Raw genomic sequence first — 21340 nt, 5'->3', positions numbered from 1 at the left:
TCCCTTTCTCCTCCTGCCTTCAATCTTGCCCAGCATCAGGGTCTTTTCCAGTGAATCCAAAGTACTGGAGCTTCAGCTTCAGCATCAGTCCTTCCAATGAATATTCAGCACTGATTTCCTTTGGGATTGACTGGTTAGATCTCCTTGCAGTCCAAGGGACTCTCAAGAGTCTTCTCCAACACCACAGTTCAAAAGCATCGATTCTTTGGCACTCAGCTGTCTTTATGGTCCAACTCTCACATCCATACGTGACTACTGGAAAAACCATAGCTTTGACTAGATGGACCTTTGTCGGCAAAGTAATGCCTCTACATTTTAATATGCTGTCTAGGTTAGTCATAGCTTTTCTTCCAAGGAGCAAGTGTCTTCTAATTTCATGGCTGCAGTCACCATCTGCAAGGCCTAGATTCACTGGTCCTTAGTATTTGCCCTATTTACTTTCACACACACATACTGCCGAATCATTTTGAAAATATCTGCAGACAGTATCGTGCATTTGTGCTAAGTCGCTCAGTTGTGGCCAATTCTTTGAGACCCAATGGACTGTAGCCCACCAGGCTCCTCTGTCCATGGGGCAAGAATACTGGAGCAGGTTGCCATGTCTTCCTCCAGGGAGACAGTATCATATTTGACCTTAAATACATGTATTTGCCAAGAATAAGGACATTTTCTTATAGAATGCTATTATGTCTATGGATTTTAATGTGATACAGTGGTAGCTCAGAGGGTAAAGAATCTGACTGCAATGCCGGAGACTTGTGTTCCATCCCTGGGTCAGGAAGATCCCCTGGAGAAGGGAATAGCAACCCACTCCAGTATTCATGCCCACCCATGGCTAGCCCATGGGGTTGAAAACAGTCGGACGTGAGTGAGCGACTAACACACTCTGCAGTCCATGTGCAAAGCTGGGAATCTGCACTTTAAGAGCTGCCCTAGTAACCGCTGCACTGTTTTGGGAACCACTAGCCTGGATGTTTGGTCTGCCTTCTAGTTTCAGCCTTCTGTGGGGTCATTCACTCATCATGATCACCTTCATTAAATGTGCAAATGTCTACAAGGCTCTGGGTAAGGGGTTCACCACAGAGTTAGTTGCACAGACAACAAACCTGCACTCAGGCCATTCACACCAACAGTGGACAACACCAGCATTGCATCTCAAGAGCAAAAGCCAGAATTCCAACTGCTCATCCGAGGCCTGGAGCAGCCTTTGAGTGGTGACATGTGATGGAGGAGCCTGGAGGGCTGCAGCCCATGGGGTCGAGAAGAGTCAGATATGACTGAACGACTTCACTTTCACTTTTCACTTTTCACTTTCATGCATTGGAGAAGGAAATGGCAACCTACTCCAGTGTTCTTGCCTGGAGACTCCCAGGGACGGGGGAGCCTGGTGGGCTGCCGTCTATGGGGTCGCACAGAGTTGGACACGACTGAAGCGACTTAGCATAGCATATGTATGTATGATGCAGGCTTATGGTTTCTCTAGTCTACTTTGCTTTCAGGTTTTCACATATATGTACATTATGCACTTAAAAAAATATTTATTTGGCTGTGCCAGGTCTTAGTCATGGCACTGGAGTCTTTAGTTACAGCACGTGGAATCTTTAGGTGCTGGCATGTGAACTCTTAGTTGCGGCATGTGAGATCTAGTTCCCTGACTAAGGAGGGAACCAGAGCCCCCTGCACTGGAAGTGCAGTGTTTCAGCAACTGGACCACAAAGGAAGTCCCTCTTGTTCATTTTTTAATCAAAGCTGCTCGGCAACTCACACACAGAGAAGGTCAAATGGTACAGCAAGGGGTAGGCTCCTGGAGTAATGGAAAGTTCACAGGTTTTAATCCTAGCTGGGGGCAATGTAAGTCCGCTGGGACAAGTTACATGATTGCCGGAAGAAATATCAATAACCTCAGATATGCAGATGACACCACCCTTATGGCAAAAACTGAAGAGGAACTAAAAAGCCTCTTGATGAAAGTGAAAGAGGAGAGTGAAAAAGTTGGCTTAAAGCTCAACATTCAGAAAACTGAGATCATGGCATCTGGTCCCATCACTTCATGGGAAATAGATGGGGAAACAGTGGAAAAGTGTCAGACTTTGTTTTTTGGGGCTCCAAAATCACTGCAGATGGTGACAGGGAGGCCTGGCGTGCTGCAGTTCATGGGGTCGCAAAGAGTCGGACACGACTGAGCGACTGAACTGAACTGAACTAGCTTTCTCAGGCCCAAGGTAAGGCTGATATCGCCTAATAAAGATTCCTACAGCAGCGGGTTGTTATAGGATTCAATGAGGAGTCTCGTCGCTCGTGTGATTATGTTCACTGTGCAATAAGGCTAAAAAGTTTGCGTGGCATGCATTCTGTCTTTGACTTGATGACCTGCTTAAAACTTTACTTTTAATCATAAACTATGTTTCTTCGGAACACAGTGGAAATCAAAGAATCGGAATAGATATTCGAGGCTTCTTCTAGCTCTAACTTTAACGGAAGTTCAACGTGCATCAGACCCTGCACCAGTTCACCCCTGCCAACCCCTGAGGTCACCTCCCACCTCTCCCCTGTCTTTCACGGTGCTCCCACTGCCCTGGCCTTCTTTCAGTTCCTCCAGCAACCAAGTTCAGGGCCTCCGGATCTGTTCCCAGCCTGGAACACTCTACCATCTTGATTTTTGTTCATCTTTTTCGTTTCAAACTCAACTGTCACTCATCAGTCTTCTAACCTAGCACTCACTGACCCCAGTCGTTCTCCATCACATTGCCCTGTTTTATTTTCCTTGGAGGGTAATCTGAAATTATTTTGGTTGATCTGCTTGTTCTCTGTCTTCCTCGGGTAATCCTCACCTTCTCGTTCACTCCTGGACTGTAGATCAATTCAGTTCAGTCGTTCAGTCGATTCCGACTCTTTGCGACCCCATAAATTGCAGCACGCCCAGGCCTCCCTGTCCATCACCAACTCCCGGAGTTCACTCAGACTCACATCCATCGAGTCAGTGATGCCATCCAGCCATCTCATTGAAAGGTTGTTGTTGAATCACGCGAATACACTGGGATTCTCGGCCCCCGGAGAAGAAGAATTCAATCCGGGGCCAGAGATGAGGCTTGATCGCTCAGAGCTTTTGTGTAATAAAGTTTTATTAAAGTATAAAGGAGATAGAGAAAGCTTCTGACATAGGCATCAGAAGGGGGCAGAAAGAGTACCCCCCCTGCTAGTCTTCAATTGGATGTTATATAGTCACTAGCAGTCTGTTAATGAAAGAAAGGAATGTCTTAAAATTCAGAATGGCACCAAATGGTTTATCCTGGGCCATAAAATGATTAACTTGAATCTTAAAGAAGGGCAGACCACCATACAAATAGTTTCATTTACATAGATTAGGGGAACAATATCTGAGTATAACATACTGGTTTGTCAAGTAGGTTTTGGGCCAAGAGGCGGAACCGACTTGGAGACAGAGTTTGGGGTAAAGGTGTAGTACATTAGCATAGCTTAAGACAAACATTTCCATAAGAAAAAGGCATTGGTTATCTCTAGGCTCAAGAATAGCTAACTTCAGGCGAAACCAGGTGTCATTATGACAACACAGTATTTTAAGAGAAACCTCTCTTTAAATTTGTATAGAGAAGGAAAAAAATATTGTTAGTTTGTTTCCTCCTGCCGTTTAAGAGAGATAAAAATGTCTGACACTTGCAGGCTATTTTCTCCATTTGGAGACCCCTCTCTCCTTGGGGACCCCTAGATTTCCTATCAATCTGCCTAGGAAATGACTCTCTCACCATCCTCTGTCATCCCCTTCTTCTCCTGCCCCCAATCCCTCCCAGCATCAGAGTGTTTTCCAATGAGTCAGCTCTTCGCATGAGGTGGCCAAAGTACTGGAGTTTCAGCTTTAGCATCATTCCTTCCAAAGAACACCCAGGGCTGATCTCCTTCAGAATGGACTGGCTGGATCTCCTTGCAGTCCAAGGGACTCTCAAGAGTCTTCTCCAACATCACAGTTCAGTGTAGATGGACCTCAGCAAAATAACCGTTGAATACATGGCAGTGTAGGCATGAACCAGCAAGTCGACGGAAGAGCTCTGTCGTCCCACTTTCTCCCCTGCCCTGTGCGTGCATGCTAAGTCACTTCAGTTGTTTCCGACTCTGTGAGACCCTATGGACCGTATCCCGCCAGGCTCTTCTGTCCATGGCAATTTTCCAGGCAAGAATACTGGTGGGTGGCCATGCCTTCCTCCAGGGGATCTTCCCCACCCAGGGATCGAACCCTTGTCTCTAGAGTCTCTCACATCTCCTGCCTTGGCCGGCAGGTTCTTAACCATGAGCGCCACCTGGGAAGCCCCTCCCCTGACGCACCCAACTCCCAAAGATCGCGGTAGTAAACAAAACCTGCAGAAAACAAAGGCCTACGAATTACAGCCTAGAGCAGGCCGGCATGCTGTCATAGCAACGCGTTGCCGGAGGGCGGGCCGGAAGTGACGCACGACGATATCCGCTTCCACGACACCGGCACTTCCGGATTGAAAGGCAAGGAGACGACGCGTTTGGCAGGTGGGTGAGAGTGCTTTTCAGTTGTTCCGGTTTTTTTTCCCCAGTGATCGTGTCTGAACCGAGCTGTTTATGGCCGCTTGTCTTCATCTCCCCAGAGGCCTGCGTTGGACCCAGGTCCCCAGGGATGGACGTGGTGCCTGTTTTCTCGCAGCCGCTCCAGGCGCTTCCACGCGGGAACTTTCGTTGTTTGTTTGTTTTTTTTTTCCTATCAGGCCCGGAATGCCCATCCTGGGGCCGAGCGGGGTCTTCATGGAACCCCAGAGTGGGGAGGGAATCCGGGACCAAGCTTGGGCACGTCCCTGCAAGGCAGGAAGTGGTCTATTCTGAATATAAATAGGGATAAATGCATATAAATAGGGATGCTGCTGCTGCTGCTAAGTCGCTTCAGTCGTGTCCGACTCTGCGACCCCATAGACTGCAGCCCACCAGGCTCCCCCGTCCCTGGGATTCTCCAGGCAAAAACAATGGAGTGGGCTGCCATTTCCTTCTCCAATGCATGAAAGTGAAAAGTGAAAGTGAAGTCGCTCAGTCGTGCCCTACTCTTAGCGACCCCATGGACTGCAGCCCACCAGGCTCCTCCGTCCATGGGATTTTCCAGGCAAGAGTACTGGAGTGGGTTGCCATTGCCTTCTCCATAAACAGGGATAAATGCGTATAAATAGGGATAAATGCATATCCAGGGAACCGTTTGGGAAACAAACAGGACGAGGAGACCGCAGCCCTTAGGTGGCCGGTTACGTCCCTCCGGAGCTAAGTGCCATCGGGGAAACAGCTGGATTGTTGAGAAACCCTGTAAGGAGGAGGCGGGACCCAGGAGGAATTAGAGAAAGTGATTTTCAAACTTAAGACTAGTTATAGGGGGAAGGGGGGGCGGGGAAGACTAGTTATAGCGCAGAAAGGTAACGCAGAGGGAAATGCATTCCTGGGAGAATGAGGTGCTTTTGTAAATCCCCTGATAAAGATATCATGGTATATTCTGGGGACATAAAGAAAACAGGATGTCTGAAACCCACAGAAAAATGAGAGGTGGAGAGGTGGTCTTGGACCAGACTAAATCATAAAGGGAATGGTAGATCTGTAAGGATTTGGGATTCTGTCTTAAGAACAATGGAGAGGCCATTAAAAAAAAAAAAAAAGAAAAATGGTTTTTAGTGGGGAAGTGACCCTATACATAAAAGGTTGTGCTGAGTTCAAGAAACCAGAAGGAGCAACATACAAGGTATTTACCAAAAAGAAAGAAACGGATGAAAGGTAAATGAATATTTAAAAGAATTATCTGCTCTGTTCATTGTTATTAAGAGAGCTTGAGAGAAGTCTCTGGTGGTCCAGTGGCTGGGACACCATGCTTGCACTACAGGGGACATAGGTTTGATCCCTGGTCAGGGTGGCTCAGCTGGCAAGGAGTCCACATGCAATGTGGGAGACCTGGGTTCAATTCCCGGGTTGGGAAGATCCCCTGGAGAAGGAAAAAGGCTACGCACTCCAGTATTCTGGCCTGGAGAATTCCATGGGCTGTATAATCCATGGGGTCAAAAGAGTTGGATGGGACTGAGCGACTTTCACTTTCAGGGAAGTAAGATCCCACAAGTTGTGTGGTGTGGCAAAAAAAAAAAAAAAGAAATTTTGTTGTGAAGGGGAGGAAAGAGAATAGCTAGGTGGGACTTTGGGATTGGAGGATAGTGGCATCCTTGTTTTTTGTTTTAAGTTAGAAAATAGTCTGAAGATTGTTGGACATTGCTAGAAGGGATCCAGTGCAGGAGGTAGAAGGGGAGAGACTGGTTAGCTGATGGATCACCATCTCTCTGAGGAGGAGGAGGAGGAGGTTGGGGTCCACGGAGAAGAAACACTTCCTTTGCAGCAGCAAGAGGGGAGAACAGGGCAAATGCAGGCAAACATGTTAGATTTGGGGGGACATATTTCTTAGCTAATGTGTGTAAGTGTGTGAGGTCAGAGGCAAGTTAATCTACTTCAGGTCAGAGTGAAGGATGAAATTTTGTAGCTTGTTGAGCTGCAAAATTCATGTGTGCTAAATCATTTCAGTCATGTCCAACTCTTTGCAACCTCACGGACTGTACCCTGCCAGGCTCCTCTATCCATGGGATTCTCCAGGCAAGAATACTGGAGTGGGTTGCCATGCCCTCCTCCAAGGGATCTTCCCAACCCAGGGATTGAACCGGTATCTTTTATATCTCCTGCATTGGTAGGTGGGTTCTTTACCACTAGCGCCACCTGGGAAGATTTGAAATAACCATTTCAAGAAGAGTAGGCAAGTGAGCCTTCTGGAGCACTGCTGTTCTCAGAAAACATAAGAACACAAGCCACGTGTGTCATTTAGAATTTGCTAGTAGCTACATTAAAAAAAAAAAACATAAAAAGGAAAGAGAAGTAGGAATGCACATACTGAACTATATCCAAACCATCATTTCATCATGAAAGCAATAAACAACAGCTATGGGTGAGCTCTTTCTCTGTCTCTGTTCCAAGTCTTTGAAATGCAGTGTGTATTTATGCTTAGACGCAGTTTGGCCTAACCACGTTTAAGCACTCAGCAGCCTCATGTGGCTCGTGGCTGCTGTATTGGACAGCACAGAACTAGAGAGACAGGGCTCAGTTGCTGGTCACTGCTCAGGTCCCAGCTGTTGTCAGCAGCTAAGGGCTTAAAGTAGTGCCCATCTGCCCAGTTGTGAGTTTTTTCCTCCACCTGTTCTTAACAGTTCCAGAGCAACCAAAGAGAAGGCATTAATTCATTCTCAAAACGTATTTATTGGATTCCTCCCGTGAACCAGGCACTGTGCTAGACGCTGGGGCTCTGATAGTGGAGGAGACAGCCAAAGCCCGCTGGGCCCTCTCTGAACAGGCCATCGAGTTGCAGACGTTACACTGCTTACGGCTGAGGTCTCAGAGAGTCAGAGATGGGTGCCCATGTGTCTCCGAGTGATGCCAGGAAGAGAGGCCTCCACCAAAGCTCCTGGTGCCTCCGTTGAAGGTACAATCGTGAGACTGGGGATTTGGCTCTTAGTCTGATCAGTCCACATGTTTGTCATTCCCAGACCTTCCAGCTACACAATTCTTTTTTTGTTGTTTTAATATTTGGCTGCTGCAGGGACGTTCTCTAGTTGTGGCGAGCAGGGGCTGCTCTTGGGTGCGGTGCACAGGCCTCTCATCGGGGGGCTTCTCTTGTTGCAGAGCAGAGCACGGGCTCTAGAGCGCAGACCCAGTTGTTCTGCAGCATGTGGGACCTTCCTGGACTGGGGATTGAATTCAGGTCCGCTGCATTGGTAGGGGGGACTCCTAACCACCGGACCACCAGGGAAGCCCCACAGCTGTTACAGTTTCTTTACTACCTAGGAAAAAGTAGGTAGCTTCTGTAGAAAATGTGCGTAGCATTCCGAATTGAAAGACCATTGATACAGCGAGGTCTCCAGAATCTGTTAAATGAAAATCACAAAATGCAGATCGTAAAATACAGACACCGTGTGAGGGGCTTCCTAGGTGGTGCCAGTGATAAAAACCCCGCCTGCCAACGCAGGAGACAGAAGAGATTCCTGGTTCGATTCCTGGGTGGGGAAGATCCCCTGGAGGTGGGAACGACAATCCAATCCAGTGTTCTTGCCTGAAGCCTGGCGGGGAGGAGCCTGGTGGGCTACAGTCCAGAGGGTCACAAAGAGCTGGACACAACCAAAGTGACTTAGCACTCCTGCACCTTCTGTGTGAAAAGGAGGAGGGCTACTCAGAGATTACTTTGATGTTTGACCCCTGTAAACATACTTCCTACTTACAGAGAAGTAAAATCTTAAAAATTGAAACCCAGAAGCAGTACAGAGCAAGGAGAGGTATAAGACATGTTTGTAAAATTATATTTTTAACCATGTCTTTTGTGAAGTACATTTCTATTCCTGTATTCAAACTCCAGAGTGCACGTGCTGTGTATAAGAACTGACTTGGGGGCCTTATTAAACTTCATTCCAACTAACTGCAGAACTTGGACTCTTCTTTGAACCACTAATAAGGCCCATTCAGCTTCTTTCTCAAAGAGATAATCTTTTAGCTTGAGGTCAGTGGTTGCCTGCTGTCCTCGCTGTGAACCACAGCTGGGCTAAATGCTGTAAAAGAGAAGTAGTTTGCTGTGAAAGTATATTGTCTGGGGAATAGACAAAGCCCAAGTGATCAGGAAAACTTTCTTTTCTGTCTTTCCCTTTTGTAGATACTTAGTACATTTATATCCTTCATTTGCTTGTTTTTAACACAAGTGAAAGCAACCTGTGCCCTTGTTCTGCCCCTTGCTTTATAAAGTGAACTATTTAAGGCAGTCAAGTAAGCGTAGACAAAAATATAACAAACACCCCTGTACTCATTACTCCAGTTAAGAAATAAAAGACTACAGGGACTTCCCTAGCAGTCCAGTGGTTAAGACCCTGCACTCCCACTGCAGGGAACACGCGTGGATCCCTGGTTATAGAACTGAAATCTCACATGCCGTCATAGGGCGTGGCCTAAAAAAAAAGGAAGAGAAAGAAAAATTTACAGATATGAGAGAAGCTGGCTCTCTGCTAAGCTGCTAAGTCGCTTCAGTCGTGTCCGACTCTGTGTGACCCCATAGACGGCAGCCCACCAGGCTCCCCCGTTCCTAGGATTCTCCAGGCAAGAACACTGGAGTGGGTTGCCATTTCCTTCTCCAATGCATGAAAGTGAAAAGTGAAAGTGAAGTCGCTCAGTCATGTCTGACTCTTAGCGACCCCATGGACTGCAGCCCATCAGGCTCCTCCGTCCATGGGATTTTCCAGGCAAGAGTGCTGGAGTGGGGTGCCCTTGCCTTTTCCGAGCTGGCTCTCTACTTGTCCCTAATCCATGATTTGCCAGTTTACTGTGTTCATAGTTTTGCCACATATATATCCATTCAGAAAACTGTTTTTTTGTGTTTTAAATGTAATATATTTGGTTGTTATTTAGTCTGACTCTTTGCAAACCCATGGACCGTAGCCCGCCAGGCTCCTGTGTCCATGGGATTTCCCAGGCAAGGATACTGGGTGGGTTGCCATTCCCTTCTCCAGGGGATCTTCCTGACCCAAGGATCAAACCTGTGTCTCTTGCTTGGCAAGTGGATTCTTTACCACTGAGCCACCTGGGAACCATAATGTGTATATTTTTTTAATTTAATATACATGGTATCATAATGTATGTGTTCTTTTAAAACTTTCTTGAAGAAGCGATGTTCAAGCCAAGCTCTGAAAGATGAAAGGAGGCAGGAGGCAGGGAGGGGCGGGAGGCAATGGAGAGCATCCTGGAGAGAGGAAATTATGTTTTATCAGACTTTGAGCCAAGGAGAGGATTGGAGCATGTTTGGGGAGCCATAGAAAGAAAAAGAAAAAGGCATGTTTGGCTGGAACACAAAAGAGAGGTAAAAGAGGAGGGGGAGCAAGGGCCTGATCACGCCAGAGCATTGTTCTCAGCTAACTGGTTTTTCTTCCTATATCATAAAGGCAATGGAAGCAGACAAGTGAATTATAGTGAGCTTGCTGTGCTTTTAGAGTAATAGGACATTTATAATCATGACTCCAGGCTTATCGTTTGTCATGCAGTTTCATCCTTCTGTGATTTTGTTTTCTTTATTCTGAGGCTAATGTATAAAATGCACTGCAAAAATAAACCGTGTTGTTAAGTTCCCCTACAGGAGTAAAATGGAAAGAGAATCAAGCAGCTTGGAAACCCAAACTCCCGTTTTCATGAAGAAAAAGGCTAAGCATTCTAAACATAAGGACAGACATCGGAGGCATTCCCAGGAGAGTTTCAGAACCGACTCCCTGGCAAACGAGCAGTGTGACATAACAAAGAGTAAAAAAAAGAGAAAGGACAGCCAGTGTCTCGTTTCTTCTCCTTTGAAGATATCAGAAATCTGCGATGAGACTGAAATGGCCACATCTAAACCAAAAAAGAAGAAAAAGAGAAGAAAAAGTGCTTCGGGAGTCGACGAGGAAACAGGTGTTGCGTACGTCCTGGTGGATAAAGAAAATATTGAGAACACACCGAAGAATTTCAGAAGCGATGTGGATGTCGTTTACGTTGATGCGAGCAAGGAGCAGAAGTCGGCAGAACGGCCTGAAGTAGACGAACCCCATTCAGTTACTAAGCCACGTGAAAACACGTCCGAGGAGCTGCACAGTGAAGTTCGGAAGAAGAAGAAGAAGAAGAAGAAGCACAAAAAACGTCAGAGGGAAGTTGAATCCTGGGATGCTGTCCAGGAAAGTCTGGGTGCAAGCATCGCCCTGCCCAGGGCAGCCTCCCAGGAGCAGGAACCGCAGCCTCAAGTGGACCAAGAAGAGGGAATCGTGCAACTCTCAATGTCTGCGGGTCACAGCAAGTCCAGGAAAAGGAAGAGGAAGCATCCAGATCCCCCAGAATTCGAGGCCTTGGCTGCGCCCAAGAGGGCCAAGAGTGTGTACTCGGAGGGATCCCGAGTAGCCGACGAGGTCGAGACTTCAGGAGGCAGTCAGGATTCCAGCGGCCTCAAGAAAAAGTCTAAGAAAAGGAAGCGAAGATCTCTTGAGAGCACCATGGAGCCTGGTGATTTTTCAGTGCCCAGGAGGAGCTCTGAGGACACGCCTCTTGATTCCCTGGAAGGTACCTTGGTTGAAGGAAGTGCGAAACCCAGGCCACAAGAGGAGAATCCCCAGGCCTGTTCCAAAAAGGTGCAGAGGTAACGTGATGGTGTACATCTTGTGTGTGAATCCTGCCTGTGACCTCTTTGTTCAGCCGAGCTATAGTGAGTGCTAGAAATCATGAAGAGGTGTACCATCCGGGTATAGAGTGACGTGCAGAACTAACTGCATAACTTGTCAGGGACCTTCCTTTCTTCGTGTATATAATAAGGCAGTTAGATTCTGTTTTCATGAGAACTATTTTTTTTTTTTAACTTTTTCTTTTGTATTCAGTTCAGTCGCTCAGTCGTGTCCAACTCTGCGACCCCATGAACCGCAGCACGCCAGGCCTCCCTGTCCATCACCAACTCCCGGAGTCAACCCAAACCTATGTCCATCGAGTCAGTGATGCCATCCAACCATCTCATCTTCTGTCGTGCCCTTCTCCTCCTGCCCTCAATCTTTTGCAGGATCAGGGTCTTTTCAAATGAGTCAGCTCTTCGCATCAGGTGGCCAAAGTATTAGGAGTTTCAGCTTCAATATCAGTCCTTCCAATGAACAGCCAGGACTGATCTCCTTTAGGATGGACTGGTTGGATCTCCTTGCAGTCCAAGGACTTTCAAGAGTCTTCTCCAACACCACAGTTCAAAAGCATCAATTCTTCGGTGCTCAGCTTTCTTTATAGTCCAACTCTCACATCCATACATGACCACTGGAAAAACCATAGCCTTGACTAGACGGACCTTTGTTGGCAAAGTAATGTCTCTGCTTTTTAATATGCTATCTAGGTTGGTCATAACTTTCCTTCCAAGGAGTAAGCATATTTTAATTTCATGACTGCAATCACCATCTGCCATGATTTTGGAGCCCAGAAAAATAAAGTCACCCACTGTTTCCACTGTTTCCCTGTCTATTTGCCATGAAGTGATGGGACCGGATGCCATGATCTTAGTTTTCTGAATGTTGAGCTTTAAGCCAACTTTTTCACTCTCCTCTTTCACTTTCATCAAGAAGCTCTTTAGTTCCTCTTCACTTTCTGCCATAAGGGTGGTGCCATCTGCATATCTGAGGTTATTGATATTTCTCCCAGCAATCTTGATTCCAGCTTGTGTTTCCTCCAGCCCAGCATTTCTCATGATGTACTCTGCATATAAGTTAAAAAAAAGCAGGGTGACAATATACAGCCTTGACATGCTCCTTTTCCTACTTGGAATCGGTCTGTTATTCCATGTCCAGTTCTAACTGTTGCTTCCTGACCTGCATACAGGTTTCTCAAGAGGCAGGTCAGGTGGTCTGGTATTCCTATCTCTTTCAGAATTTTCCACAGTTTATTGTGATCCACACAGTCAAAGGCTTTGGCATAGTCAGTAAAGCAGAAATAGATGTTTTTCTGGAACTCTCTTGCTTTTTCCATGATCCAGCAGATGTTGGCACTTTGATCTCTGGTTCCTCTGTCTTTTCTAAAACCAGCTTGAACATCTGGAAGTTCACGGTTCACATGTTGCTGAAGCCTGGCTTGGAGAATTTTGAGCATTACTTTACTAGCGTGTGAGATGAGTGCAATTGTGCCATAGTTTGAGCATTCTTTGGCATTTCCTTTCTTTGGGATTGGAATGAAAACACCTTTTCCAGTCCTGTGGCCACTGCTGAGTTTTCCAGATTTGCTGGCATATTGAGTGCAGCACTTTCACAGCATCATCTTCCAGGAATTGAAATAGCTCAGCTGGAATTCCATCACCTCCACTATCTTTGTTCGTAGTGATGCTTCCTAAGGCCCACTTGACCTCACATTCCAGGATGTCTGGCTCTAGGTGAATGATCACACCGTCGTGATTATCTGGGTCATGAAGATTTTTTTTGTACAGTTCTTGAGTGTATTCTTGCCACCTCTTAATATCTTCTGCTTCTGTTAGGTCCCTACCATTTCTGCTTCTTTCTTAATATCCTCTGCTTCTGTGAGGTCCCTACCATTTCTTTTGTATTGGGTGTAGCCAGTTAACAACGTTGTGATAGTCTCAGGTGAGCAGTGAAGGGACTCAGCCCTTACATATACATGTATCCATTCTCCCCCAAACTGCACACGCCCCCTCCCCCCGCCCCCGCCACCTCCAGGCTGCCATGTAACACTGAGCGCAGTTCCTTGTGCTATACAGTGGGTCCTTGTTGTTTGTTTTAAATATAGCAGTGTGTACTTGTCCATCCCAACCCAGTAACTATTCCTTCCTCCCATCTTCCCCCCCCTTTCCCCCGCCCCGCCACCACAACCCTAAGTTCCTTCTTTATGTCTCTGACTCTCTGGCTCTGAAATTCTATGCATAAGTTTAAAAGGCATTTTAAGACCCCAAAGTTCCCTTTGTCTGTATGCACATAGATAGGAGAAAGGATTAGAGAACTTAGAATGTTACTGGAGCAGGAAGAAAACTTGAATTAGGGTTCTCCCAAATAAAAGAAGTTTAGATATTGTTATTTACATAGTTATCATTTAAATATCACGGCTGATGAATAGATGCAGGAGTTTTCCTAAACCACTTTATCTGATTTCCTGGCGCTTGGGACCGGTTTCCTCCCCATTTCCTTATCAGTGACTTTCTTCTCTTTGCTGACTAGAAGATTGTCCTGGCTTGAAGTAGAAGTTAAATGGCCTAGGGCCCAGCTCACATCACCCTCCGTGTCATCTCATCAGGGCATTTTAGGTCACTCATAAGGAGGCAGGAGTGTTCTAGGCTCATGGTTCTTGTACTGAGCTGTGAACCTGTGAAGACTGTCGACCCTTTGCTCAGACAAGTGCATACAGTTTCAGTTTCATTTTTCAGTTACCTATCTGAGCAGCTAGCTGATATAGTTGACTAAGAGCGGCTTTGGACAGCTGATTGGAAGTTTCTGGGGATGAATTAATGACCAATACATAGAAAACTGTGTTTCTTTATACTGCAAAGGGGAAAAAATATGGCCGTTGTTAACTGCACTGAAGTAGTGGTAACTATGAAGACCCTAAATATTGACTTACCTAATTAATAACCATTATTATAGAACGTAACTCACTGAAAGAGTCCCAGAGGTGTCTTGAGTATCCATGAGCGTAGAAGAGGGCCTGGTTTATTAGGAAGTCAATATCTGAAACAATAAAGTTGAGAAACACTAAATATAAGAAGCAACACCTTGTGGAAATAGGGATTAGGGCTGCGTGTTTACCTTCTTGTCAGCCCCAAAGGTGTATCGAGTTAGTAAAGCTGTTCAGCACATTAAAGAGTTCAGATGTCGTGGACTGAATCAACTGCAGGATCCCTGCAAGCTTTAATGTTGTCACAGTCTAAATGAGAGTCATTGTAAGAAAAGAATCTGAAAGCCATTGGGCACGTGACCCATTGAGGTTAATCAACCCAGTTTTTCTCCGTAGGTCAGAACCTACAAATGACGATGAAAGCAATTCGGCTAAAGATTCCATAGCTAAATATTTATCTGAAGATTCGCGAGATTCCGAAGATCCGGAGGTGGACTTGGAGTCTGCAGTGAAGCAGCTGCAGGAATTCATCCCCGACATCAAGGACAGGGCTGCCACCACCATCAAGCGGATGTACCGAGATGACCTGGGGCGGTTTAAAGAGTTCAAAGCCCAGGGTGAGTTTGTGGACTGAGCTTGAATGTTGGTCAGACTTCTTTGCTATTAATATGTGTGTAAATTGCCCGGACCTCCTTTGTGCACAGGCTCCGCTTTATAGTTTACGGGAAGCATCCCTTAGCTGCTTGCAGCTTCATCTCCTTCCGGAACCGTCATCTGTGCTATAAAATTAGCAAAATAAAGCGCAATGGTTTTCCTCTTTTTTGACGCAAGTTTTGGTAGGGGAGGTGAGGGAAGAACAAGGCTGAAAGAACCCGGAGAACACAGATGAAGCCTGGAAAATGTGGGGAAAGAGGTTAAGTGGCTAAGAGGCTGGGAAGGATGCACCACTGAGATTAAACGAAAATACTCGTATCAAATATCATTGGCTTTGATGAGATGTAATTTCCAGGGTGTTAATTGGAGGGTGAGCTGGTTTCAAGCATTACCCAGCTTGGTCTCCTCCTTGATTTCACTGTGTTACAAGAAGCTCTCAGAAAGCCTATTGGATTTCAGAATGAACCGCTAGTGTAGGGCTTCGTACTGCAAGTGAGTGGTATTTACTCACGACTGTCTGCCGTGTGACGCCCGGTGCCACTGGTTATTGACAAAAGTAAAAGGGGGGCGTTAGCCTTATAGAATTCATCATGTTGATTAGTTTTTTAAAAAAATAGACAAACTAAGCAAGAACAATTCATTGAGCAGTATCTATAAAGGACCCCATTTTATTTCTGTATTTTATGTTGACATTTTTATGAGTGTGTATTTTATGAAAAGATTTTAAAAATAAGTCTGGGACCTCCTTGGCGGTCCAGTGGCCTCACTTCCACTGCAGGGGGCATAGGTTCAATGCCTGGTTAGGAACTAAGATCCCACATGCCACGTGGCTTGGCCAAAAAATAAGTCTAAGAATGGGAAGGTGTACTGTGTAACGCAGTCATTAATAATGAGACTTGAGTGCTTGGAATTATGACAAGGAATAAAACGTGAATCGCAGTGACCTTGACCCCTCCATCCCCCAAGGTCCACACACAGAATGTACATACGTGTTCACGTAAGTGCAAGCCAATCGGCAGCACTGCTTTAGGGGACTGTGTGGCAGAGGAGAGTGAAGGGGGCTTCTTTTAAACTTCTGTGTCAATAGTTTGAATTTTTAATGTATATTACTCTCAATATTTCTTTAAAGTAACTGTATAAGAAGGGATTGATGACACAGCAGAGGTCACACTGGAGTAGGATGACCAGGGGAGACTTGGGGAGGACAGTGTGGCTTGAGCTGAACTCTTTAGGGGAGCAGATGTCCAGGGCCCAGGCGGGGGCTGCTCCCTGACACGAGGGGAGGGGCTGACAGGCACTGTGTCATAAGTTCCTAAAGACTTAACATTGGTGCCTTTTTCTCCCGCCCCCACCACCCCCAATCCTAGGTGTCACTATTAAATTTGGCAAGTTTTCCGTGAAGGAAAATCAGCAGTTGGAGAAGAATGTGCAAGAATTCCTGTCCCTGACGGGAATCGAGAATGCAGACAAGCTGCTGTACGCAGACAGATACCCGGAGGAGAAGTCTGTGATCACCGACTTAAAGAGGAAATACGCGTTCAGAGTGCACATTAGTAAGTTTAGAACTGGGGCTCTTTGAGCCTCCACAGCCTTCCAGCCTTGCGTGTGTGATCACGGCGATCAGTGAGCGCGGGCTCTGGCCACCGCTGCAGCAGCGCGTGGTGGCTGCTGTGTGAGCAGTCCTTTTCCTGCCAGCCTGTACTTCCAGGGCTTTGCAACGTGTTCACTAGCGCGTTGACAGGTGTAAGAAATGATCGGCTTCCGGGTTTCCTGCATGCTTACGCTTCAGTCCTGTCTGACTCTTTGCTACTGGGTAACAGTCACAGTTTTGGTTCCTCTCACAGTCCTGTACTGTGTATTTTATTTTATTTTATTTTTTTGCATATACTGCAAAAAGCACATCCCTCTGTGTGCCAGCACCTCCCAGGGTCTCTAAGTAGAGCCATGTGTGTGCTTGAGCTGGGACCCTCGTCCTGGAGGTATCCTTGGAAAGTCGGAGAAGGTCATGAAGCAGTATAGGTTTGGACTGAAAAAAAGTCTCTTGTGACTCCCCTGGTGGTCCAATGACTAAGACTCGGCGCTCCTAATTCAAGAGACCTGGGTTTGATCCCTGGTCAGGGAACTAGACCCCACATGCTGCAACTGAAAGAATTTCCACGCCACGACTAAGACCTGGTGGAGACAAATAAATAATAATAATAGTAAATCTCTGTTGTATTTAAAGAGGAGGATTTCTTAGGTTTTTGTCTGGAATGCACAAAGGAAAGCAGAACAGTCAGCCTGCTGGGGGACCATTTCATCGTTGGAGTGGAAAAGCAGGAAAAAGCTTATTCGCTTGGAAAAGATTTTTGTTTTATCTTACAGAGAACTGCTGGTGTGTGTCCTCCACCTCAGCCTCCCCTTCTAATTCAGCGCCTGTGCCTTATGAGGTTCTTTTCATGAATTTAGGAGACCAGAAGCCAGAGAGCCTCCATACTGAGCATGTAGTTTTCAGAGACCATCCAGGAAATGGGATTTTGTATCAATATATCTGCTTCCCAAGACAGCTTTCTGCAGGACCTAGGAAATCCCGGCCTCCACCTGGGGTCTAGGATCGCTCATGTAGTAAAAAGGGGCTCTCCTGGGTTTCTTTTATAATTGCAACTGCGTTCCCTGCCACACTCCCAGAGTCCCTCTGACCACCTCTTTTCTGGCTTCAGGTAAGGGCATTGCCCGGCCCTGGAAACTCGTATATTATCGAGCAAAGAAGATGTTTGATGTCAACAATTACAAAGGCAGGTAAGAAAAAACGGGAGCAGGACATTTCTCTGGTCTTTGTGATAATATAAGTCAAAGGGTCCACAACAAAATGGTGAAGATTCTTGTGTGCGAGACAAGGTGTGTTGCCATTTGTATGTCTCCAAGGACCCTTTCAGGTGCAACCTCTTGAGTAAATCTTCCACAATATCCCTCTTTTAAACCCCTAGTTTTCCTTTCTGCTTTTATCTTAGTACTCACCATGCACTGCCTCTTACCATTGCTCATGAGGTTTTCTCGGTGGCCTCCCAAGCTGTAAGCTCCTTGGGAGCCCAGACGCCCCTTCTCAGTGCAGCGCGCCTGCAGCGCTGAGCCCGGTGCTGGGTTTCCGGTGAATATTGGAAGGTGGAGCTGAGCACGAGTAAGGCCATCCCAGCGTGATTCAGTTGCATCAGTGCAGAGAGTTTCATGGGGCAATGGCCAGTCTTTCCTCTCGTTTTTTCCTAAGTAAAATACCCAATTATGGTCTGTTTCTAACACTCCAAATAAAACAAATGTAGATTGAGCATCGGTTGTAGGTAAGCACTCTGCTTCAGAACAAAGGGATGAGCAGAAAAGTGTCAGCTCCCGCGCATGAGGTTCCAGCCAGCCACCAAGGGCTCAACCACTGATCCCACCTCCAGGAGGCAGACAGTGTGAACCTATCAGGGCCATTGGGTCCTCCTTAGCGCCATGATTTTAAACCAAGACATACGTGTTATCAGATCTTAACACAGATATGACCTTGGTTTCTTTTTTGAAACTTTTGCCTGAAAGAAATAAAGCTAAAGTAGAGGAAAGGTGTTCATGGGGACTGAAACCTGTCCCCCACCCCTTCCCCAAGCCCCAGCGTCACACAGCTGTGGACAGAACTTTAAGAAAATTCACCAGAGATGACATGTTCAGTGGGACTTAAAAGAACACTTTTGCTAAATCAGTGTTGACAAATGAGGTAACCTAGGTGTGGGAATGACATTTTTAGAATAATGGAAGTCTCATTCTGATCATACAGTTCATTGCTGCCATATTTATGTTGTGGTGGCCATGTACCCTAAGAGTGTTTTTATAGTTTAAGGAATTCTTAAGTGAGAAAGCCACAGGAAGTCAAAAATCAAAGAATTGAAAGGCTCCAAGGAGCTGCAGAGGTCAGAACACTTGTTTCCTCATTTTCGTCCACTCAGTTTCTCCGCACCTCTTTTCTGTGGCTGCAAAGGTGCTCTTAAGTCATGTTTTAAATCTCAGTAAGACCCTGCCTGCCCTGAGAAGGAAACTGCTGGAACGCTTGATTCTTAGTGGTGAAGGATTGCCATTCAATGTCGTTGAACCATTCTCTGCATTTTAGATACATTTCTGAGAACACTGGAATCTTAACTGTCCTGAGATAGCTGTGGATCACTCTCACTAGAGATGGTTAGTATTTTATAAAGGCTGCTTTCATGTCATATTAGTAATAACATCAACCTCCACGTCCCCCACTCCATCCATAAGGAGTTGTAGAATGTCATAAAGATGGCTGCTTCTTCACTTAAACATTTTAGGTGTTTGATCTCAAAAATCTCTTTATAGTGCATTTTAGTTCTTTTCTTGAATATCTTTGCTTTTATGTGGGGTTCATTCACCTTAACTTCCTTAAACTGACAGATTTGTGCTAAGCCACCTGTCATGTCTTTATTGAGAGTCTATTATGTGTCAAGAAAGTCCATGGGGCCCCGCCCTCCAAGGACGTCCCCTGCAGAGCTGTGCTGTCCGTCTTGGGACCACTACCCTCACACGACGTGGAGCACTCAAGCCGTGGTTAGTCCAAGCCTTGCCGTTCTGAAGAATAAAATACTGGATTTAGAAGGCCTCGTATGGAGAAGAAGTGGAGTAAAGGTCACTCAGTCACGTCTGACTCTCTGCGTCCTACTGCATGGAATTCTCCAGGCCAGAACACTGGAGTGGGCAGCCTTCCCTTCTCCAGGGTATCTTCTCAACCCAGGGATCAAACCCAGATCTCCCACGTTGCAGGCAGATTCTTTACCCGCTGAGCCACAAGGGAAGCCCCAGTGTAGAGAAGGGAATATAAAGTCCCTTATTCATATTTTGAGGTTCTGATTACATGTTGAAATGGCTGCAGGTTTAATACATTCAGTTCAGTTCAGTTCAATCGCTCAGTCGTGTCCGACCCTTTGCAACCCCATGGACTGCAGCATGCCAGGCCTCGCTGTCCATCACCAACTCCCGGAGTTTACTCTAACTTTAATACATTGGGTTAAATAAAATGTGTTATTAAATTAACTCATCTAAAACCAAATACAATTAATTTTCACACAACCCCTAGAAATTTCTAAGTGACACAGTTGACTCAGACAACATTTCCATTGGCCGGTGGTGGCGTGGGGGAAGGTCAGGCAAACCAGGGAGCCACAGTACACGGTTGGAAGTAGTGACAGGGCAGTAATGGGATGGCAGGGCACCGCCAGCCCTGATGGTCAGGAAAGCCTGGCTGGAGACGCACCACTTCAACTGCATCTGAAGAGCCGGCAGGAGCTTTCCAGGGGGTCGAGTGGAAGGGAGAGGAGGGCTTCCCATCGCAGGTCTAGAGGCCAAGGTGACTGGTGGAGCTGAACCGTGGAGAGCGCTGGCCTTTGCAGGCATAGTCCAAAAGTCCCGGTTTTATTGTTCGGAGCCTTTATGTGTCTGGCTGGAGAATAATCAGATCCATCTGCCCTAGCCTCTGCGTAAGTGAGCCAGGCCTCTGGCCAGGGACCGTGGTGACCGATTTATAGGATGCCCGTAGGTGAGATGGGCTTCCCTTGTGGCTCAGCTGGTAAAGACTCCGCCTGCAGTGCGAAAGACCTGGGTTCAATCCTTGGGTTGGGAAGATCCCCTGGAGAAAGGAAAGGCTACCCACTCCAGTATTCTGGCCTGGAGAATTCCATGGACTGTACAGTCCAAAGAGTCAGACACAGCTGACACAGCTGAGTGACTTTCACTTCACTGTCACGGGTGAGATGCCAAGGCAGGAAGGGGCAGGGCTCTGGATCCTGGGAGCTGGTATCCTGATGGCCCACCCCACTCAGCCGCTTCCAGCACCGCAGAGTGCCCAGTGAGGATACAGGTTTTAAGCTTATGGTTCCTGCTCAGCTGTGACCTGTTTTCTCTTCCTCTTAGGTACAGCAAAGGAGATACCGAGAAGTTGAAGATATACCAGTCCCTGCACGGGAACGACTGGAAGAAGATTGGCGAGATGGTGTCTCGAAGCAGCCTCTCCGTGGCCCTGAAGTTCTCCCAGATCAGCGGTCGTAAGTCGTGGCCCCTGGTGCCCACCCGGGTGAACAACCCAGCCCAGAATGGCCCAGGGCCCAGGCATCACTGCCCACCTGTCTGCTGAGAGAGCCATCACTTTTTCAGCCATTCCCTGACCGATTCATTTCTTCATGGGCACGGTTGAAACCACACAACCCTTACTCCCCAGGCTGATTTCTATGCTGCACTGAACTCAGTTCAGTAGCTTTCAGCCTGACTGTAACTGCCAGATAAACCGAAACCCGAGGAAGCCGGTGGACAGGAGAGCTGGGGCCGCCAAGGTCTGTTCCCCGAGGTGGCCCAGGAGGCCGTTGCAGGGAGGGCCTGTTGGGTGGGGGTGTTTCCCACAGTGTCCGCCATCGCCTGTCTCTCTTCCTCCTCTTTCATTAAAAGCTGCCTTGGTTGTACTCTCCACATTAAAAAAAATCCCCAGTTAGCTTTAAGAAGGCAGTCC

General features: G+C 46.7%; 1 protein-coding gene across 6 annotated transcripts in view; it reads left to right on the top strand.

Moving 5' to 3' along the window:
- Window positions 1-4383: 4383 nt before the first annotated feature.
- The window catches only part of TTF1 (transcription termination factor 1), a 36362-nt gene continuing 19405 nt past the window's right edge, over window positions 4384-21340 (top strand). For 3 of the 6 annotated variants that reach the window (XM_044926482.2, XM_025261926.2, XR_003102462.2), the window contains exons 1-6: window positions 4384-4533; window positions 10194-11227; window positions 14566-14786; window positions 16191-16376; window positions 17523-17601; window positions 20752-20882. In XM_044926482.2, the coding sequence (XP_044782417.1) occupies window positions 10212-11227; window positions 14566-14786; window positions 16191-16376; window positions 17523-17601; window positions 20752-20882 (1633 nt within the window). In that variant the 5' untranslated portion in view covers window positions 4384-4533; window positions 10194-10211. Of the gene's footprint in view, window positions 4534-6088; window positions 7520-10193; window positions 11228-14565; window positions 14787-16190; window positions 16377-17522; window positions 17602-20751; window positions 20883-21340 lie in introns of those variants that run through there. The other 3 variants (XM_025261928.3, XM_025261927.3, XM_044926483.2) reach the window with 3 other exon arrangements.

The sequence above is a fragment of the Bubalus bubalis genome, chromosome 12, assembly GCF_019923935.1.
Source record: "Bubalus bubalis isolate 160015118507 breed Murrah chromosome 12, NDDB_SH_1, whole genome shotgun sequence".
Lineage (NCBI taxonomy): Eukaryota > Metazoa > Chordata > Mammalia > Artiodactyla > Bovidae > Bubalus > Bubalus bubalis.
The sequence above is the reverse complement of the archived record's forward strand: the minus strand, read 5'-3'. Positions and strand labels throughout refer to the sequence as shown.